General features: G+C 36.2%; 2 protein-coding genes across 2 annotated transcripts in view; both read left to right on the top strand.

Annotated features, from left to right (window-relative positions):
* The window catches only part of LOC138311860 (uncharacterized), a 48673-nt gene extending 41070 nt beyond the window's left edge, over positions 1-7603 (top strand). The window contains exons 5-9 of the mRNA XM_069253018.1: positions 6081-6122; positions 6303-6356; positions 6559-6632; positions 6986-7061; positions 7184-7603. Of these exons, the coding sequence (XP_069109119.1) occupies positions 6081-6122; positions 6303-6356; positions 6559-6632; positions 6986-7061; positions 7184-7552 (615 nt within the window). The 3' untranslated portion in view covers positions 7553-7603. The remainder of the gene's footprint in view (positions 1-6080; positions 6123-6302; positions 6357-6558; positions 6633-6985; positions 7062-7183) is intronic.
* On the top strand, positions 2100-5732 carry LOC138311858 (uncharacterized). The gene is made up of 6 exons (XM_069253017.1): positions 2100-2276; positions 2397-2531; positions 2895-2975; positions 3253-3369; positions 5213-5344; positions 5727-5732. Exons 1-6 carry the CDS (start codon positions 2178-2180, stop codon positions 5730-5732), a joined length of 570 nt encoding a protein of 189 aa, XP_069109118.1. The 5' UTR covers positions 2100-2177.
* Positions 7604-16025: the final 8422 nt, after the last annotated feature.

Raw genomic sequence — 16025 nt, 5'->3', positions numbered from 1 at the left:
TGCGTTAGTGTTGTAACACTAAAAAATTGATAAAAGTTTCGACTATTGCAAATAGACTCAACACGAACGTGTCGCAGCTTCCCAAAATATACTCGTTGCATACAAGGAAAGTCGACCCTAGCTATTCATACGGCGTTAAAAATCACAAACCAAATTCAAATCACACACTCAAAACAAATTGGGCCACGTTTGCAAAATGGTTCCAAACATCTTTCTTAGTAGTATATTGGCCCTAGGTAGCGAGACAGAAGCCCATTGTACATTTTTACAAGGACAAGTGGACATCTTTGATTATTTCTTTTCTCGAGTATATACACGAAAATCTCATATGAAAAAAAAAATTATCCGCCGTAGTTAAGTTTGATCGTCACTTCTGATTTCTTTGAAGAATTTCGTGTTTTTTTTTAAATTTAATATTAGGTATACCATGATAACAAAAAGCACATGAAAACCATGTCACCAGGTTAACTTTTCCTATTGTATAGAGAATACATGTATAGAGCATATGCCCATATAATGTCCAATACCTATAGTATGAGCAATATGATTCATAAATTTATCAAATAAGCTAATTTTTCCGTAAAAAATGAAATTTTGCTATTTTTAGGTTATCTGAACCATCATGTTTCGTCCGGTGTCGTCCACCGTGCACCGTCTGCCGTGCGTAATCTTTTCACATTTTGAATTTCTTTTCAATTTCTGCCAGTGAGATTAAGCTGAAAGTTGCATGAATTGATCATGACATTTTCCCGACAAAGTGTTATTTTTTCGAGTTGATTCAAAATCCAAAATGACCGCCACAGCCGCCATCTTGAAAATACATTTTGAACTTCTTCTCAAGCTCTATCGGTGGGGATTGGTTGAAACTTGTGTGGAATAATCATGACAAAGTGTTGTTACATCTAAGGCTTATCCAAAATCGATGTTGGCTACCAAGACACCATATCAAATTAATTTCCTATATGACTACGAGTATTGCCAAGGTAGTCAGATGACCATTAATGCCTTTGGACCTCTCAAGTGTTGATAAATACATTCCGTACCCGTTGTTTGTGAAAAAACCCGTCTCAAAATGGTCAAAATGATCTCTACGAAATATAAGCAGAATTCATATCCGCATGATGTCGACATCGTCGTCTATTGTATATGTCACGTGTATATATTTGTGACGTCATATCAATTGTGACGTTGTTTGTTGATATCGCATGTCATCCATTGTCAACTAGACGCACAAATCGACAATGGCCACGATTTTTTTTCTAAGCTGAACCTAGGACTGAGTCTTAGATACATTTACAGGTAAGTAGCATGATAAAATAATTGTATGTTTTAATAAACCCGAAAGGAAACCTCCCGAAAGGAAACCTCTTTTATACTCGAATAAAACAGTAGCAGTGTCAGGCGATGTTTGCGCTTTTAATCAGGGGAGAATTTTCGAACTTCAAACATGGTATTTAGGATTTGTTATTAGTCTCTTTTACATGTAGCTTTATCAAACTGTAAATGATACAACAATATTGGATATTTAAAAAATTCAATAACTAAATAAAATTCAATAAAAACATGAGAGCGCGGTGGCCTCCCCTTATGACTTATGTATCCTGAATTTAAAGAGAACAGTCTATACTTACCATTTTCTCGACATCGCTTGTATGTTTGTATAATAACATTAAAAGTTTAGATATCTTTTTTTATAGAAATGTATCAGTAGCATACCAGAAGACGAGATTTTCGCGAAAATTCGCATGTGATACAGTTTTAATATAATAAATTAGGACAGCAGATGTATCTAAGTTAAGTTTATTTTCCAGTACAGGATTGAGGTCCTCTACACTGGACTCATAATCATACAATAAATACATGCATGCTATATAATGTACATGTAACATTGCAGGTAATAATCTATATAGTTTCGTTAAGTTAAGTTATTAAGAAATGTTTGTGTAGGTTAATTTATGTACATGTACGTCGGCGTATTAGGGCCACTATATAATTTTTTTTATCTTGTACGTACAAGATTCTAATTTGTACGTACAGGATAAAAACACATGTAGTGGCCCTTATACGCCGCCGTATATATGCATGTATATGTGTCTACTGATTTTTGTTTGTTTGTTTGTTTGCCTCATATTAGGGACAAGTCTATTCACTGATTTTTTTTCTTTGATAGGTTCACGATGATTCAGCACAGAACAAAGGAAACACAATTGGGACCAAACTGCCCAGATAACAATCAACCTGAAACAATTCGTTTGACCATGCGAGACGATAGGGCAGTAAGTACAACGCTCAATAAGAATTTCAACTTTCGAGGGAAATTGAAACTTACATGGAATTTCTAATCAACAATTAAATGGACCAAAGCTGAATTATCGTACTTTTTCGTTTACATGTAGGCAGGCGATAGCCTCTGGCAAGAGACCACCGTTAAAGAAGAGGCCCAATGTCAAGACACCAAAGCTTTCAACACCCCTACCACAGAAGTTTACTGGTCCATACCCAAACTAGAGAAAACAGAAGCAAATGAAATGGTTAGTTTGAATTAATTGATGATATTTAGGTCTTCCTTCGTAATTGTTATAATACGGTGTATGTTCAATAAGTTGTATGTGCAAGTAGTGCGATAATGTCAAAGAGCTTGAATTAGAATCTGGTCTACAGAATAATTTGATTATCTGTAGGTCGTTAAATTATAAGTACATGTATGCCACGGGGTTCTCCAGGGCGATGTCAAAGTCCCCTACTATGAAGCTATATAAAGATAGACACTTGTACATTTATGTTTAAAGAAACAGTTTTATATAGTTTTTCTTTATGCGCATGAAATAGGATGGGAAAGAATCAATTAGAGCCACAAACATAAACATATTATTTAATAATTCTAATTCTTGTAGGACTCCAGTGTACAGGAACCACAAATAAACAACCCCTCGACCGCATTTCTAGATCACTTACATGTAGTAGTGTATATAAAGGTAAAGTGTTTACATGTAACTGTGTAAATAACACCATATTGTTTACATCTAGCCGTGTTTACAAGTGATTGTGTATATAAAGGAAATTAATTTTTCAAAGTAAAATGGCACAAAAAACAAATAACAGTTTCGGCTGTTTGTGTGTGTAATTATATGGCAGTAATTTAGTCGTGAATTTGAAACTCTAGTTTGATCTAGTTTGAAAATATTTCACGTTAGACTACATCCATACAAAGACAGTCGTGCATATACACGATGGTTTTTATTTAATTGGCAGGAAGATGATAGCCACGAGCGAAAAGTCACTCTCAATTATGAAGAGTTTGTACAAACCGCCGAAACTAACACGATGAGCATGGATACACCACGTGACCGCCTTGCTGTGTGTGTAGAGGTAAGACGTTTTTTCCCCAACAATATCTGCTTATAAATACCACATACTTTAATACACTGGATGTCTCCAATATTTGCAGGTCCCCTCACCAGGTGGATTCTCCTTCCTCCGGCCTTTCGGCGCATTCCATGACGTCATCGGTTAGCTGGCTGGGTTTACCAGGCCCAACCAGAAACCGCTTGATGTGGCTGTGGGTAGTTGCCATAGCTACTGCATCTTGTTTCTCACCTCAGGCGATGAGATGTTTAATTTCTATCGTCGCCTGTTGGTTAGCACTATGTCTAGTGACCAATCCACTTTTCGTCCCTCTTTCTCCTGACCTGTTTGGAAGTAACCTCTACCTAATTATAGCCCTTATCAGATTTCTCCGATATGCTCCTATGACTCCTAATAGTCGTAAGACTCGCCGGACTGACTGACTGGGTAAAACCCATACATCCAACCCGTATAGGTAGTCACCATGCGCATGCCTTTCATCCCCGTTGGTGACATTCCTCTACCAGCTGCTGATATGTCACTTCTGAATAGAAATTCATCCTCTGCCGAATCTCTCTGCCTTCATGTCTCACTCTCCTGCTGGATAATGCATCCTCATCTATCGATATGATCTCTGCCTGGGCCATTTCCCTGCGTGTCCGCTCGTTCCCACTTTCCCATCTTGGCCTTGTTATGGTTGCTAGCCCAAGACGCTTCGATGCCACTGTCCCAACAATATCCCCGCGCCGTAGTCTTTGGCGTCCCACTTCCTTCTTGTCCGTGCTCTGCTAATCTTCATTTAACCTTAACAACCAGTCTCCAGTCTCTGCTGTGTAATTCCCTACAGTGAAGCGCATATGGAAACTGTCGAAATAGAATTTGAGATGCACTCTGAACCTCTGCCATCCATTATACCTCTCCTTGGTCAGTTCTACTTAATGGTGTGGAATGGATCCGTACGCGTTGACTAGGCCTAGACAGAGAACTGCAACATCGCCATTGTTGTCCCTTGCAGCTCTGATGGATAGATACACTGGTATGCTCTAGACATCCAGATACTTAGTGTAGGTATGCTTCTCCTCTGGACTGAAATGTCTATGTACATTGCCAAGATGGCCAGCATGACATTTCTTCCACATGCAGCAAAGATATACATGTAGTCCTGAATTGGCTGATACCTCTGAAGTTATCTTCTTTTGGTATGAAGTATCCCTATGCTCTACTCCAGCTCTCTGCCAAACGCCATTTCCTCAAAACCTTCTAAAAAAGTAGGCACAACTTTCTCAACTGTCTGGGGCAGTTCTGGTGACCTAATAATGTACTTCATTGGGTCTCGGTGCTGATTCTGATCTCTCTTTTCTGATAACTTCCCGAACCGACATTCCTCTCACTTTCTTGTCAATGTTCTCGGCCAGCATTGATTCCAGAACAAAATCAGCGTCCTCATCGAACTGTTTCCATGCTGCCTTTCCAAACAACACTTCACCTCCCAGAACCATCTCCTCTGTTTCACCTAATTGCTCGGTCGATGCGTTCCAATAGGTTGAAAATTGGAGCGCTGCCCATAGTTTCAAGGCGGATCTTCAATCCTCTTTCGTTTTTGCAATTCTTCCGCAACTACATTTGCTCCCTCTTCTTCTATTGTTCTGACTCGCATCCATATTCCGTTCTGGTGTTGTTTCCGAACTCTTTTTGATGGGTCGCTTATCCTTCGTAGGCTTCTCCACTCTCGTGCGACCTCGTGGGTGTCTCAATGTGGAAAGTGCTCTTTCATACTTCTAAGAAACCCCTCATAACACTATATAACATTATTTTTAAAATATCAAAAAGAAATTCTAAGTCTATACATTTTTATTTCTATTTGTAGAGAGGTAACTTGCGAAAGGTTATATTTAAGGATGAGATGAAATTGTCAGAAACAGGAAATGCCGAGACTCCGATTGAAGACCAATTTCACTGGTCGCGACCAAACACAGACGAGAAAACTACAAACCAATTGGTAAGTTCAATGTCAGTTTAAACGATTTTAATGACATGAACATCACAAAGGCATTACAAAGCAGACAAAGTGTATCGTCATATTATGTATCACTTGTGTTGTACACTTTGACCGTTTTTTTATTAGAAAATGTTATAATACGTCATATCCACTAGCATGAATACATATCGAACCGACTATCACTTCGTCAATGAAACGCCCTTTTTTGGGGACGTGGATGTGGCGCAGTGGGGTAAAAGACGCAGGTATGTTGGGTGCCGTAGATAGTGAGTTCGAGGACCGGATAGAGCACGAGTAATAATAAACAAACTGTCATCCTTTGTTAAATTGTGTTTCTTTGATATGTCTTATTACTTATAACAACGCATTGTTTTATCCAAAGGTTTAATTTGAATTTCCTGTTGATATTGTACTTCGTTTATAATTATATAAAGTTTGTGTACAATTCACATTCATGTATGTTTATACAACGCGATCCAGGAATTCAAATAATCTAATTGACACTTTCCACAGTGATCATGTCAGCATATCGAACTGACTTCGGACATTTGAACGTCCTTTTTGGGACGTGGATGTGGCGCTGTGGTAAAAGGGCGCCGGTGTGTTTTGGCTAGGCGATTGGGTTCCGTGGATCGTGAATTCGAGGCCCGGATAGGAAAGAATATTAATCAATAAATTGTCAGCTTTTATTAAATAGTATCTCTGTTGACATGTCTATTTTATTTCATGTTCATAGGAATTCAAAACCGATATATCACAACAAGTTGGGTTCTTAGCGGTAAGTTTAAATTTTGTTCTCTTATTCTTTGTAAATGTTTTAATCATAAAAATTGTTTATCTTCGCAAACACCCAAGTATTGATTGTAAACTATATCAATAAAACCTTAAGCGATTATGGACTCTACTATTTGAGATAGAAGTTATACTCATAACATAATATATTTGGTTTTTTTTATAGAAACAGCCATCTTTTTCAAAGACCCTTGCGCCTCCTAACGAAACAAGTGCCCAGGTATCTATAAATGACACTTTATATTTCATCGTCTATTTCCTTCCTATTTGTATTTCTAATTTCTTCTGCCGTTGCTTCCTTTTCTTTCTATCTTTTATATGTCATGCATTTACCCTATTTCCTTCTTTTTTCCTTTCTATTTTCTTCTATTTTCTCTCTGTCTTATTTTCCTATTTTTTTTCTATTCCTCTTTTCCTCAAAGGCAAGATTTGTCATCCAAAGTAGCACTCGTACAAACCACACAACCGACCCTGGTCCAGGCATCAAACCTCTTGGGTAAGATCTCGGGCTGTCGGGAGGAGTCGAGATTAGAAATGAATTAGAAATTAGATGAGTTAGTGGCAGACATATATTAAAATTACATTTTTGGTTATTTTGATAACATACAATTATATAATAATGCAAGAAAAATCATCTAAAACATCAAATTTGGCATTTGAATTCAGTTTGACATACAATATATTAGCATCTGCTTCTTCTGATTCTTCACTGGGTTTTCTTATTGTTGTCGTTTACGTTACAAGATAGTGACTGCAATGTATTGACTACAGACTATTAACTTATATTCACATAAGCGAATTGAAATCCATGTTTATCATTTTGTACGTTTCTCATTCTATATGTTACAGTGTGAATCATGAGAAGAAGCCATCCACCCTAATAAAGCAGGACGAGGATGACTTTGACTACAGTCTGGACCTCATGGTAAGTTTTGGATTTCACCAAGCAGGAACGCTATCAGTTTGTATAGTTCTCTTGCTGTGTTGAATGCTTTCTTTTTATATTGTATATGAACTTATCAATCAAAGACTTTATTTCCATTCCAGGACGACAGTATTCTAAAAATAAGAGACACCTCCAAGAAACCAACACCATTATTGTTAAAGGCTGGCAGCAACAACGCGTTAGCTTTACTGTCCAATACAGACACTACACAGACTGACCAGTCCGGTCAAGCCAACATGTCCCCTAACAAGGACCCTCTGAACAAACAGTTTGTTAGCGACATTGATCTGAGCGATCTACTTGACACGCTTCCAGTGCTGGAAGAGGAGGATTTTGACCGGATCGTCAACAGAAGGCGAGGCTATATCTTTATAACCTATAGTAAATATAGGGGTATAAAGAGGAAGATTGCCTTTGATTACTATGACGTCGAATATGTTAGTCCAAGGAAAACATCAAGGATGCATTAAACAATGACAAAAAAATTAAATATTTTGGATTTTCAATTTCAAACAATTTTATTGACAATGTGAATGGGATTAGACATAAGGCATTGACTATATATGATTTTTCTCTACAAAAGATAGTGGTGCAAGGTCCACACGAAACAAATAAAGCCATCTTAAGTTTAAATAAAGAGAGATAACTTCATCTTGAGTATTACTTTAATAGAAAACAAATATTGATTGAAATGGGATCTATTACAGATGTCCTCAAATGACCCATCGCTGTAAAATTTCAACCAATCAGGGGCTTGTAGTTTAGTATTATGACCATGATTCTTTACCAATTTTCATTGACTTCTTGGACCTCGACTTCTTGGTCCCTTACGAATTGCCTTTATGTGCACCCACCCCCAAGCCAAACTGAAACAAAAATATTCTGTTTTTGTGCGTTAAACTTAAAGTTGTATGGTCTATAACTTTCGTTCTTTTTGTCATAGTGAAAGCTGTTTAATTGTTATACAATTTTTCTCCGTCTGTCTGAGTTTTAAACTTTCTAATTTTACCACTTTTTATAAAGTTGCAACACTAGAAGTATTTTTAACTATAAAAGAAAAAAAAATCTTTTTAACGTTTACAAGTGAAAAATAGGCTCGAATGATGCCGAATCATTCCGAACTCTTTCGAACATCGTCGTGATAATCTTGAAGTAACACGAGAGTGGTGAAACCAAGAGAGTGTCAACAATTTTTCATATTAAAAACAAAACATCTGGTTGACCTCAGCAGACTGGATCTACAAAGAAAATAATGCTCGCACATTACAATATTTGATATACACAATATTTAACGGTAATGTGTGAATTGAATGTTTCATATACTCATTCTGTGAACATATACCAGCATGATTTGCTCATATTGGCCAGAAGGACAACGTTAACAAACACATGTGCGCTTATACACGGTGGGGAATCACGTGGTCTGTAGTTGGTGTGTCACACGAATCAAAATGGCGGCCGCCAGCAGTTTTGCCAGAAAATTCAGGTAAGTCACTGAAAATACTCCATGTATCGGCACTTTATAGTGACTAGCAAATGTTATACATAATTCTAGACAAACCGATAACTTAGTTGTGTTGCAACGCTCTGTACTTTTCTGTAACATTCTGACCAAAGTTTTGAATCGGAGCGATTTTGCTCGTTGTAGAATTGGTAGTATACACGAACATACACTTTTCGTACGTTTTCTGTGTTTAGACGGGGTCATTCGCTGTAAATGTGATATTGTCTATATATTATTGTCTACATTCAATTGCACATCTAAACTTTCTGGCAGAAAACATCATGTTTATTGTTAATTCTTTGGTTTTACGAAAGGATGTTTACATGGTTAACTTATCAACCGCATGATATAGTATGTGGGCGGTTAAATTTAACGGAATATGCATGTTAACAAGCTATTGTAACGGTCATGTGACCGACTATGCCTGTTGCTACTCTGTACTGCAATTACAACTGTAGTACGGTCCGTTACCAAGTTCTATCTTGGACCCAGGCACTGTTAAACACAACAAACTAAATACTGCCGACAATATATACAAATAAATGTCTAGTCTACTTGACTCATAATCACATGTTAACAACTACATTCTGATTGCTTTACACCTGGTAAATAGGACACTAAATCACTATGAACAACCTGTGTTCCTTAACTATCTGTAATACCACCTAACTGTAACTGCGAGTCTGTTTCCTGCGTACAAGGTACACAGTACTACAATACCCTTACTGAGACACCTGTGACTACTACACCTATGACAGAGTCACCCTTTCACCGCGGCACCGAGTGCCTTGCCAAACCTTGTCTCACACAATGATCAAGCAACACGTCGCCCTGTGTGCTTAACCCCTGGTATCCAAATGACCACGTTACCTTGTACTCGTCAGTAGTACGTCGCCCTGTACTGCAGTACCCCGTAACGTTAATCACGAAGTCATATCAACAGTGGAACCCCACCTTACTCAGCTGGGCCCAAACTTATTCAGCTTGGTCACTGACCGAATCTCGCCAGAGCATAGATTCACCACCCCGTTTGATAATCTAGCTAAACTACTTAAGTTAGAATCAGTAGATTATTCCTGGTATACTATCGTTCAATGGAATATCGTTCAATATCTATGACAACTGTTATAATATCCAGGACATTCACTACCTACTGCATCAAAGTCATGAATGCATATCATTTGGTTACGGAAACAAACGGGAAGATTGGGGAATGTCATAACACTTTTTGTCTGTGCCCGTCCATTTCTATAAGATCACTATAGATATATATGGTATCTAACACACATGTTTAATGTTTGAAGTGTTGGTAATGTTGAGATTTGTTTGTTTATCAGTTTTATAGATGAATATGTTATAGAATGAACCTACAACTTAGTAACATAAAGAAATTGATGGTTTCTCGTAACCAATTTAGGCTGACATAATACTTACCATAACTTTATTCATACAAAGGGAAAAACACAAACAAGTTTATAAACAACAAACAAGTAATTTGTACAACATCAATAACACACATTTGGTATTTTTCAGAGATCACTTAACAAGACTGGAAGAAAACGCCTGTCAGAACGACGGAAAGAAGGAACGTTTAACGTGTACCCATACAAAAAGATTCCTGTGTGTCAGTCAAGAATACTACCGGATTAAAATAGGACTGTACAGAAGAGTATTAATAAAACTAATGAACGAAACCCATGCTTCAATATGTATTTATTGAGTATTTTAAAAACAGAAGTCTTAACATTAAAAATACAAACGTATAAATAAACAAGTACAATATACGTAAACTATACTAGTTATCAATCACAAGATCTTCCAAACATTAATTAGCAATTTGGTTCCGTAGTGATTCTTTGTATCATATCATTATATGTTGATATGCTGTATTAAAAGGCCAGATAATATACAGAATTTGTAAAATGGTTTTTAAAAGGGAATATGGGCTACACCGCACACAGTGTATTTCACATTCGCGAAACTTGTAGGGAACGTCTTTATTTGGAGCATGGGAACGCTTGTGAGCACCGTGTGTAGTTTTTTTTAAATTAGAATAACGGTTATAACAAAGGGAACTAGTCTCGTCATTTTGCATAAAGAAATAAAGATTGTGAATTAAGGAAAGACCCAATGTCATGACTGTTTCCTTCAGAAATAGGACTTTAAAATCTCTCACTAAAAATTCCGAAGTTTTATAGTCAAACACATATACATGTATGTGGAATTACACTAGGGATCCCTTGTATTTCAAAGACAATCAAGAAATTAATCACTAATTTGTTATATTCAACACTCGTAAAAGTAATTGATCAATATATTTACCAACGTCAGTGTTTAAATTCTTTTGGACTGCAGTCACTGGAGATCAACATGATCTAAGCAGTCTTGTTGTTTTGTATGGCATAATTGTCGTAAAAGAGCAACGTACATGTTTGCCATTTTGACTGAAGCTGCAAACGACGTCCACTTCCGGTCAATTGCGGAACTTCAAACGGGTATATCCTCTCGCCTTCCAATGTTATGTGTTAAAGTTGAATCAATTAAATAAGTATACTATTCTTACTTTTAAATGGTATAAGTTAATCTTACATACTTGAACACACACTATCAATGTTTGCCAGATTAGCCAAACTGACATAAATATGTAGCAGTTCGTGTAAACTCATCAGTCCAAAACGGAACGTGTTGACTCATCCTTTTACATAACCAAAGAATTAACAATGAACATGACGCTTTCTGCCAGAAAGGATATATGTGCAATTGAATGTAGACTATAACATTTAGACAATATCACATTTACAGCGAATGGCCCCGTCTAAACACTGAAAACATACAAAAAGCATGTATGTTCGTGTATACTACCAATTCTACTACGAGCAAAATCGTTCCGATTCAAAACTTTGGTCAGAATGTTACAGAAAAGTACAGAGCATTGCAACACAACTAAGGTATCGGTTTGTCTAGAATTACGTATAGCATATGCTCGTCACTATAAAATGCCGATATAAAGGGTATTTTCAATGATTTACCTCCTTTTTTGGCAAAACTTCTGGCGGCCGCCATTTTGATTCGTGTAACACACCAACTACAGACCACGTGATTCCCCACCGTGTTATAAACGCCTATTACCTGGCTCACCACGTGCAGATCGTGTCGAACGTCAGTCACGTAATGCGATTCGGAATCCGACAAAACTCAACGAACATGCCGGTGATTTAAGGCGCTTTATTCAAAACCATGAATATATGATCCCTAGATTTCGGCTCTCTTATAGGCATACAATGTTTTCTGGGAGCTAAATCATCAAGTTACATGTCAATGTTCAAATATCAAATGTTTAAGTGACATATCGATACAGTGGAATTAGCATGAAATATAATTTTAAGTGGTGTTAATATATAAGAAAACCTTTCCGTTCTCTTTTGACAATTTAACCGGACTTTTTAGCCAATTAAGTCATCGATTGGTCATAACGATTACCACTGTAAATATAACTTTAATGCGAACTCAAAATTGGGTAATCAAGAGCAAAGTTTAACAATACAAATTTGCATGGAACTTAAAATGATACTAATTTCAATACGTGGGAGTGTGAAAGTAATTGTTTTATGCCTCATTGATTTCCTCAGCCTTACAAATCTAGGTCACAATAACACCCGCCATGCTAATCTAGGTTACAATGACATAATTATACAACACAAATTTAGGTCAGAGCGACATCCTCCATACAAATCTATGTCACGGTGACGCCCGCCATAGAAATACATGTCGCAGTAATATTAAAACAAATTAATTCCGGACACAATGTCGTCCACAGCACAAATATTGGTCACAGTAACATTCGCGATACAGATCTATGTCCTGTCTAGGCCATGTCCGAATTTTAATTGCTTTTTACAGATCGTCCTAGATAGGTTATTGCTATTACTCTAACAAACTGTTCTGTTAATCAATAAAAGACTCCACAGATAATGCCAAAGTTATTCATCTTTATATATTTACGCTTCCTAGGCTTGATCACTATACGTATGTACTAGCCGATTTTGTTTACCATAACTGCATGGTAACATTGAACTTTGAACTTGCGTATGAAAATATTCTATGCAACGTAAAGGGGCTACTTTAAAAAACAAAAAAAAAAAAAAAAAAACATGGCTTTGTTTACATTTTGACGTAACATCACGTGTACACATTTTTTGTATATTGCTGTTTTTCATAGAATTTGGGGAAAATGTAAACAATACATACATGTATATGTTTTATATTTATATATGATACAAACATTTTTAAAATTAACAAGTGTATAAAGAAATTGGAAAATATCCCGACCGGGGCGACGTGCAGCGCTTTCATTTTTGTTAAAAATGATGGATGTCAAATGGATTACCTCTGTGTCTGTGTCCTACGATCGAGTCTTTGGGGTTGACGGGCGTGAGACCCTCTGACAGAGTTAGGTCAGTTATAAACACATTCACTTGTCTTTGTTCTTTGAGAATTTAATCATGTGTATTATAAAACATGCACCGCTAGTAATCCACGTGTTGACAGTCACACGTCACCACAAATACATTGTATCCATCTAACACAAGTGAAGTTGTTCCATCTATAGATGGCGATGGATCTAAGCGTAGATTATATAATCACATGGCTCCGAAGGATGTAATATCGTCAAGTCAGACGACAATCTCAAACAAATTTAGCTACTTGAACATCGGTGATTTGACAACTTCGGAAAAATCCAGGGTGTAAGCGTGCGTCAGCCTCGCCTCGCTTCACAATAACGGTTACCGAGTTCACACATGTGGCCGAGTACAAATACTTTATGTTACGCTATATATTAACTTTTAGCAAAATTGAATACCTATTTAAAGTTCTGATATGATTAAATAAAATTATCACTGAAATTCACTCTGTTTGTCATGTTTATTTTACATTAAAATATTGAACTTTTTTTTTCGTCGCGGATGAATAACGCTATCTTTCGTTATGAGTCATCATTTGCTGTTCAATTGAGTAAGCTCCTCCCACTTTTGACCGACTTTTATTGAATAATTACATCACTTTCAAATGACGATTTTATTGCATAAAATATAAATAAAAAGTCGTGTGAGTGTAAATATAGGGATTGGATTTCGTTTTTACGGTAAAACTTGGTTTTACCAGTATTGGGATCGCAATTCCGGAACTAGCTTTTTACCCCCCCGGCTGGTGTCGTGAAGAATAAACTGAATAACCACACCTTTGTGGTATATGTAGTTGTAATTTGCACCCAGATACAATATAAACTAGTTTAGAATTATTCTGTAAACTTATTCAGCAGCATCAATATCATTTTAAGTGGATTGCGAAGAAAATAAGAAAATATAGTGAACTGCATTTCATTATCAATTTAATGATATTCACATGGCTTTCAACAGATACAAGTGGTGTCGTGGTAAGTCCTGAGCTTTCTATGCTGACGGCCCGGGTTCAACCCTTATCACCGGCAGATTACTTTTATTTTTTTTTTTATTTCATATTTTTATTTGTTGTTAATTCACCATGCTTGAAAATATTCTTTTATTTTGTCTTTATATTTATTTTTGTTTTATTTTATTTTTATTTTCCAAAAGTTTATTCCAAACATAGACATGTACTGTATAGCATATACACTAAATTACGAACATCCCACTATTACGGCCACTTATTTTCAGTTCCGATTTTTTTTTCTCTTCAGAAATACCATCACACCGCTATTCCGTTTTACGACCAATTTCCATAGTCCCAACGACCACTAAATTAACACTAATTGACCCTTTGATTATGACCACAGGCACATGTGACTTCACACCTCGCTGTGCCTCACCTTCCCGCACGCAGCAACCCGTGAACAACTACCCGCAGGTACATCAGTCAGTCTTTTGTTTCCGTCGACCTAATTATCAGATTATCTACCTGTACTAGGAGAGTGTTAATCGCCATCATTTGCATACTTCAATTTCAATTTCTTTATTAGTTTAAGCTTTACAACTTATTACTGGTATATAAAAACACAATTCAGTTATCATATTATGTAATAGTGTAACATGTAAACGCTCATACAATAATACTACATTGCACATTCACACACACATACACACACCCATTTTAACACGTACGGACGTACGCACGCACCCTCACACACACGCACGCACGCACACACGCGCACCCTTACACGCCTTCTCATACATATACAGTCTCACACTCTCTCACTCATCCATATACAGCATCATGGCTTATTCTTTCTAGTTTCTAATTCTTAATTAATAATTATCAATGTACATGTCTGAATGAATTGTCTAGTACGAAAATCATTTAATTGGTAGGAGAGTGAAAAGGACTGTTCACTTCAACAATTATAACAGCAATCGCAAATTAAAGTTACAAACTTTAAGATAGTATTTAATCTAAACATTTTCCCGGCGCTTAAATGCTAAGTGTAAATATTTGCCAAGATTATGAAGTTCTTTGACATTATTCACGGATAATAATTGAACAAGTTTAAAAACACTAGATTTACGCAAGTAGTATGGTTTAATATATTTTTTCCGAATATCTGAATAAAATGGACATCTTAATATAAAATGAAACTCGTCTTCCACTTCGTTTTTGTTACAAAAAGTACATGTTCTATTTTCTCTCGGAGTGTTGATATATCTTCCGCTTTCAATTTTTAGATTATGTGATGACATTCTTATTCTAGAAATACACTTCTTATATCGTTGTTCAATAGGTTTCTTAAGATAATACTGTAGATCAAAATTATCTACTAAATGCTGATATAAAAAGCCCCTAGAGGAATTACTGATATCACTTGTCAGGTCTTGAAAATATATAAGATAAAATTTGTTTTCAATCATCTTGTATATTGTTTTCCCATCTAAATAACTATTATAAAGGTATCCTAAGCCTAACCTATCTAATTCTGATTTTATATTTACAATCCAATTGTCGTTGCTAGACTGTCTATTTTCGTAACAGGCTTTCAGAATGCAGTTTTCGGTGTTTTTGACTTTAACCCAATATTTCAAAATTTTTAATTTTCTTTTATTTTGTAATGATAATCTTCCTAGTTCACAATACACCATATCATGACAAGTCTTTTTACCTACACCTAAAATATTTTTGCAAAAGTTCGAGTGTACCCTCTCGACATCTTGTGCCTTGTGAAATCCCCATATTTCACTAGCATAGCCTAAAACACTGGCCACGTATGCATCAAAAACTGAGCATAATGTCTCTGCATTGAAATAATTATTTTTCATTTTATTCATAATTCTGAAATAAGCCTTCCTTCCCTTTTCGGCTACATGCTTTTGTGTTTTATTAAATTTACCATTGAAATTAAACAGCATTCCAAGGTAATTAAATTCATTTACAATTTCGATTTCGTTATTGTTGTAAAAACCATTTCTCATTTT

The sequence above is a fragment of the Argopecten irradians genome, unplaced genomic scaffold (assembly GCF_041381155.1).
Source record: "Argopecten irradians isolate NY unplaced genomic scaffold, Ai_NY scaffold_0137, whole genome shotgun sequence".
NCBI classification, from domain to species: Eukaryota; Metazoa; Mollusca; class Bivalvia; order Pectinida; family Pectinidae; genus Argopecten; species Argopecten irradians.
The sequence above is the reverse complement of the archived record's forward strand: the minus strand, read 5'-3'. Positions and strand labels throughout refer to the sequence as shown.

Coding starts and splice junctions, on each gene's coding strand:
- LOC138311858 (XM_069253017.1), top strand. CDS start 2,178: ATGATTCAGCACAGAACAAAGGAAACACAATTGGGACCAAACTGCCCA. Junction 2,532..2,894: donor AAACAGAAGCAAATGAAATG/GTTAGTTTGAAT, acceptor TAATTCTTGTAG/GACTCCAGTGTACAGGAACC. Junction 2,976..3,252: donor ATGTAGTAGTGTATATAAAG/GTAAAGTGTTTA, acceptor TTTAATTGGCAG/GAAGATGATAGCCACGAGCG.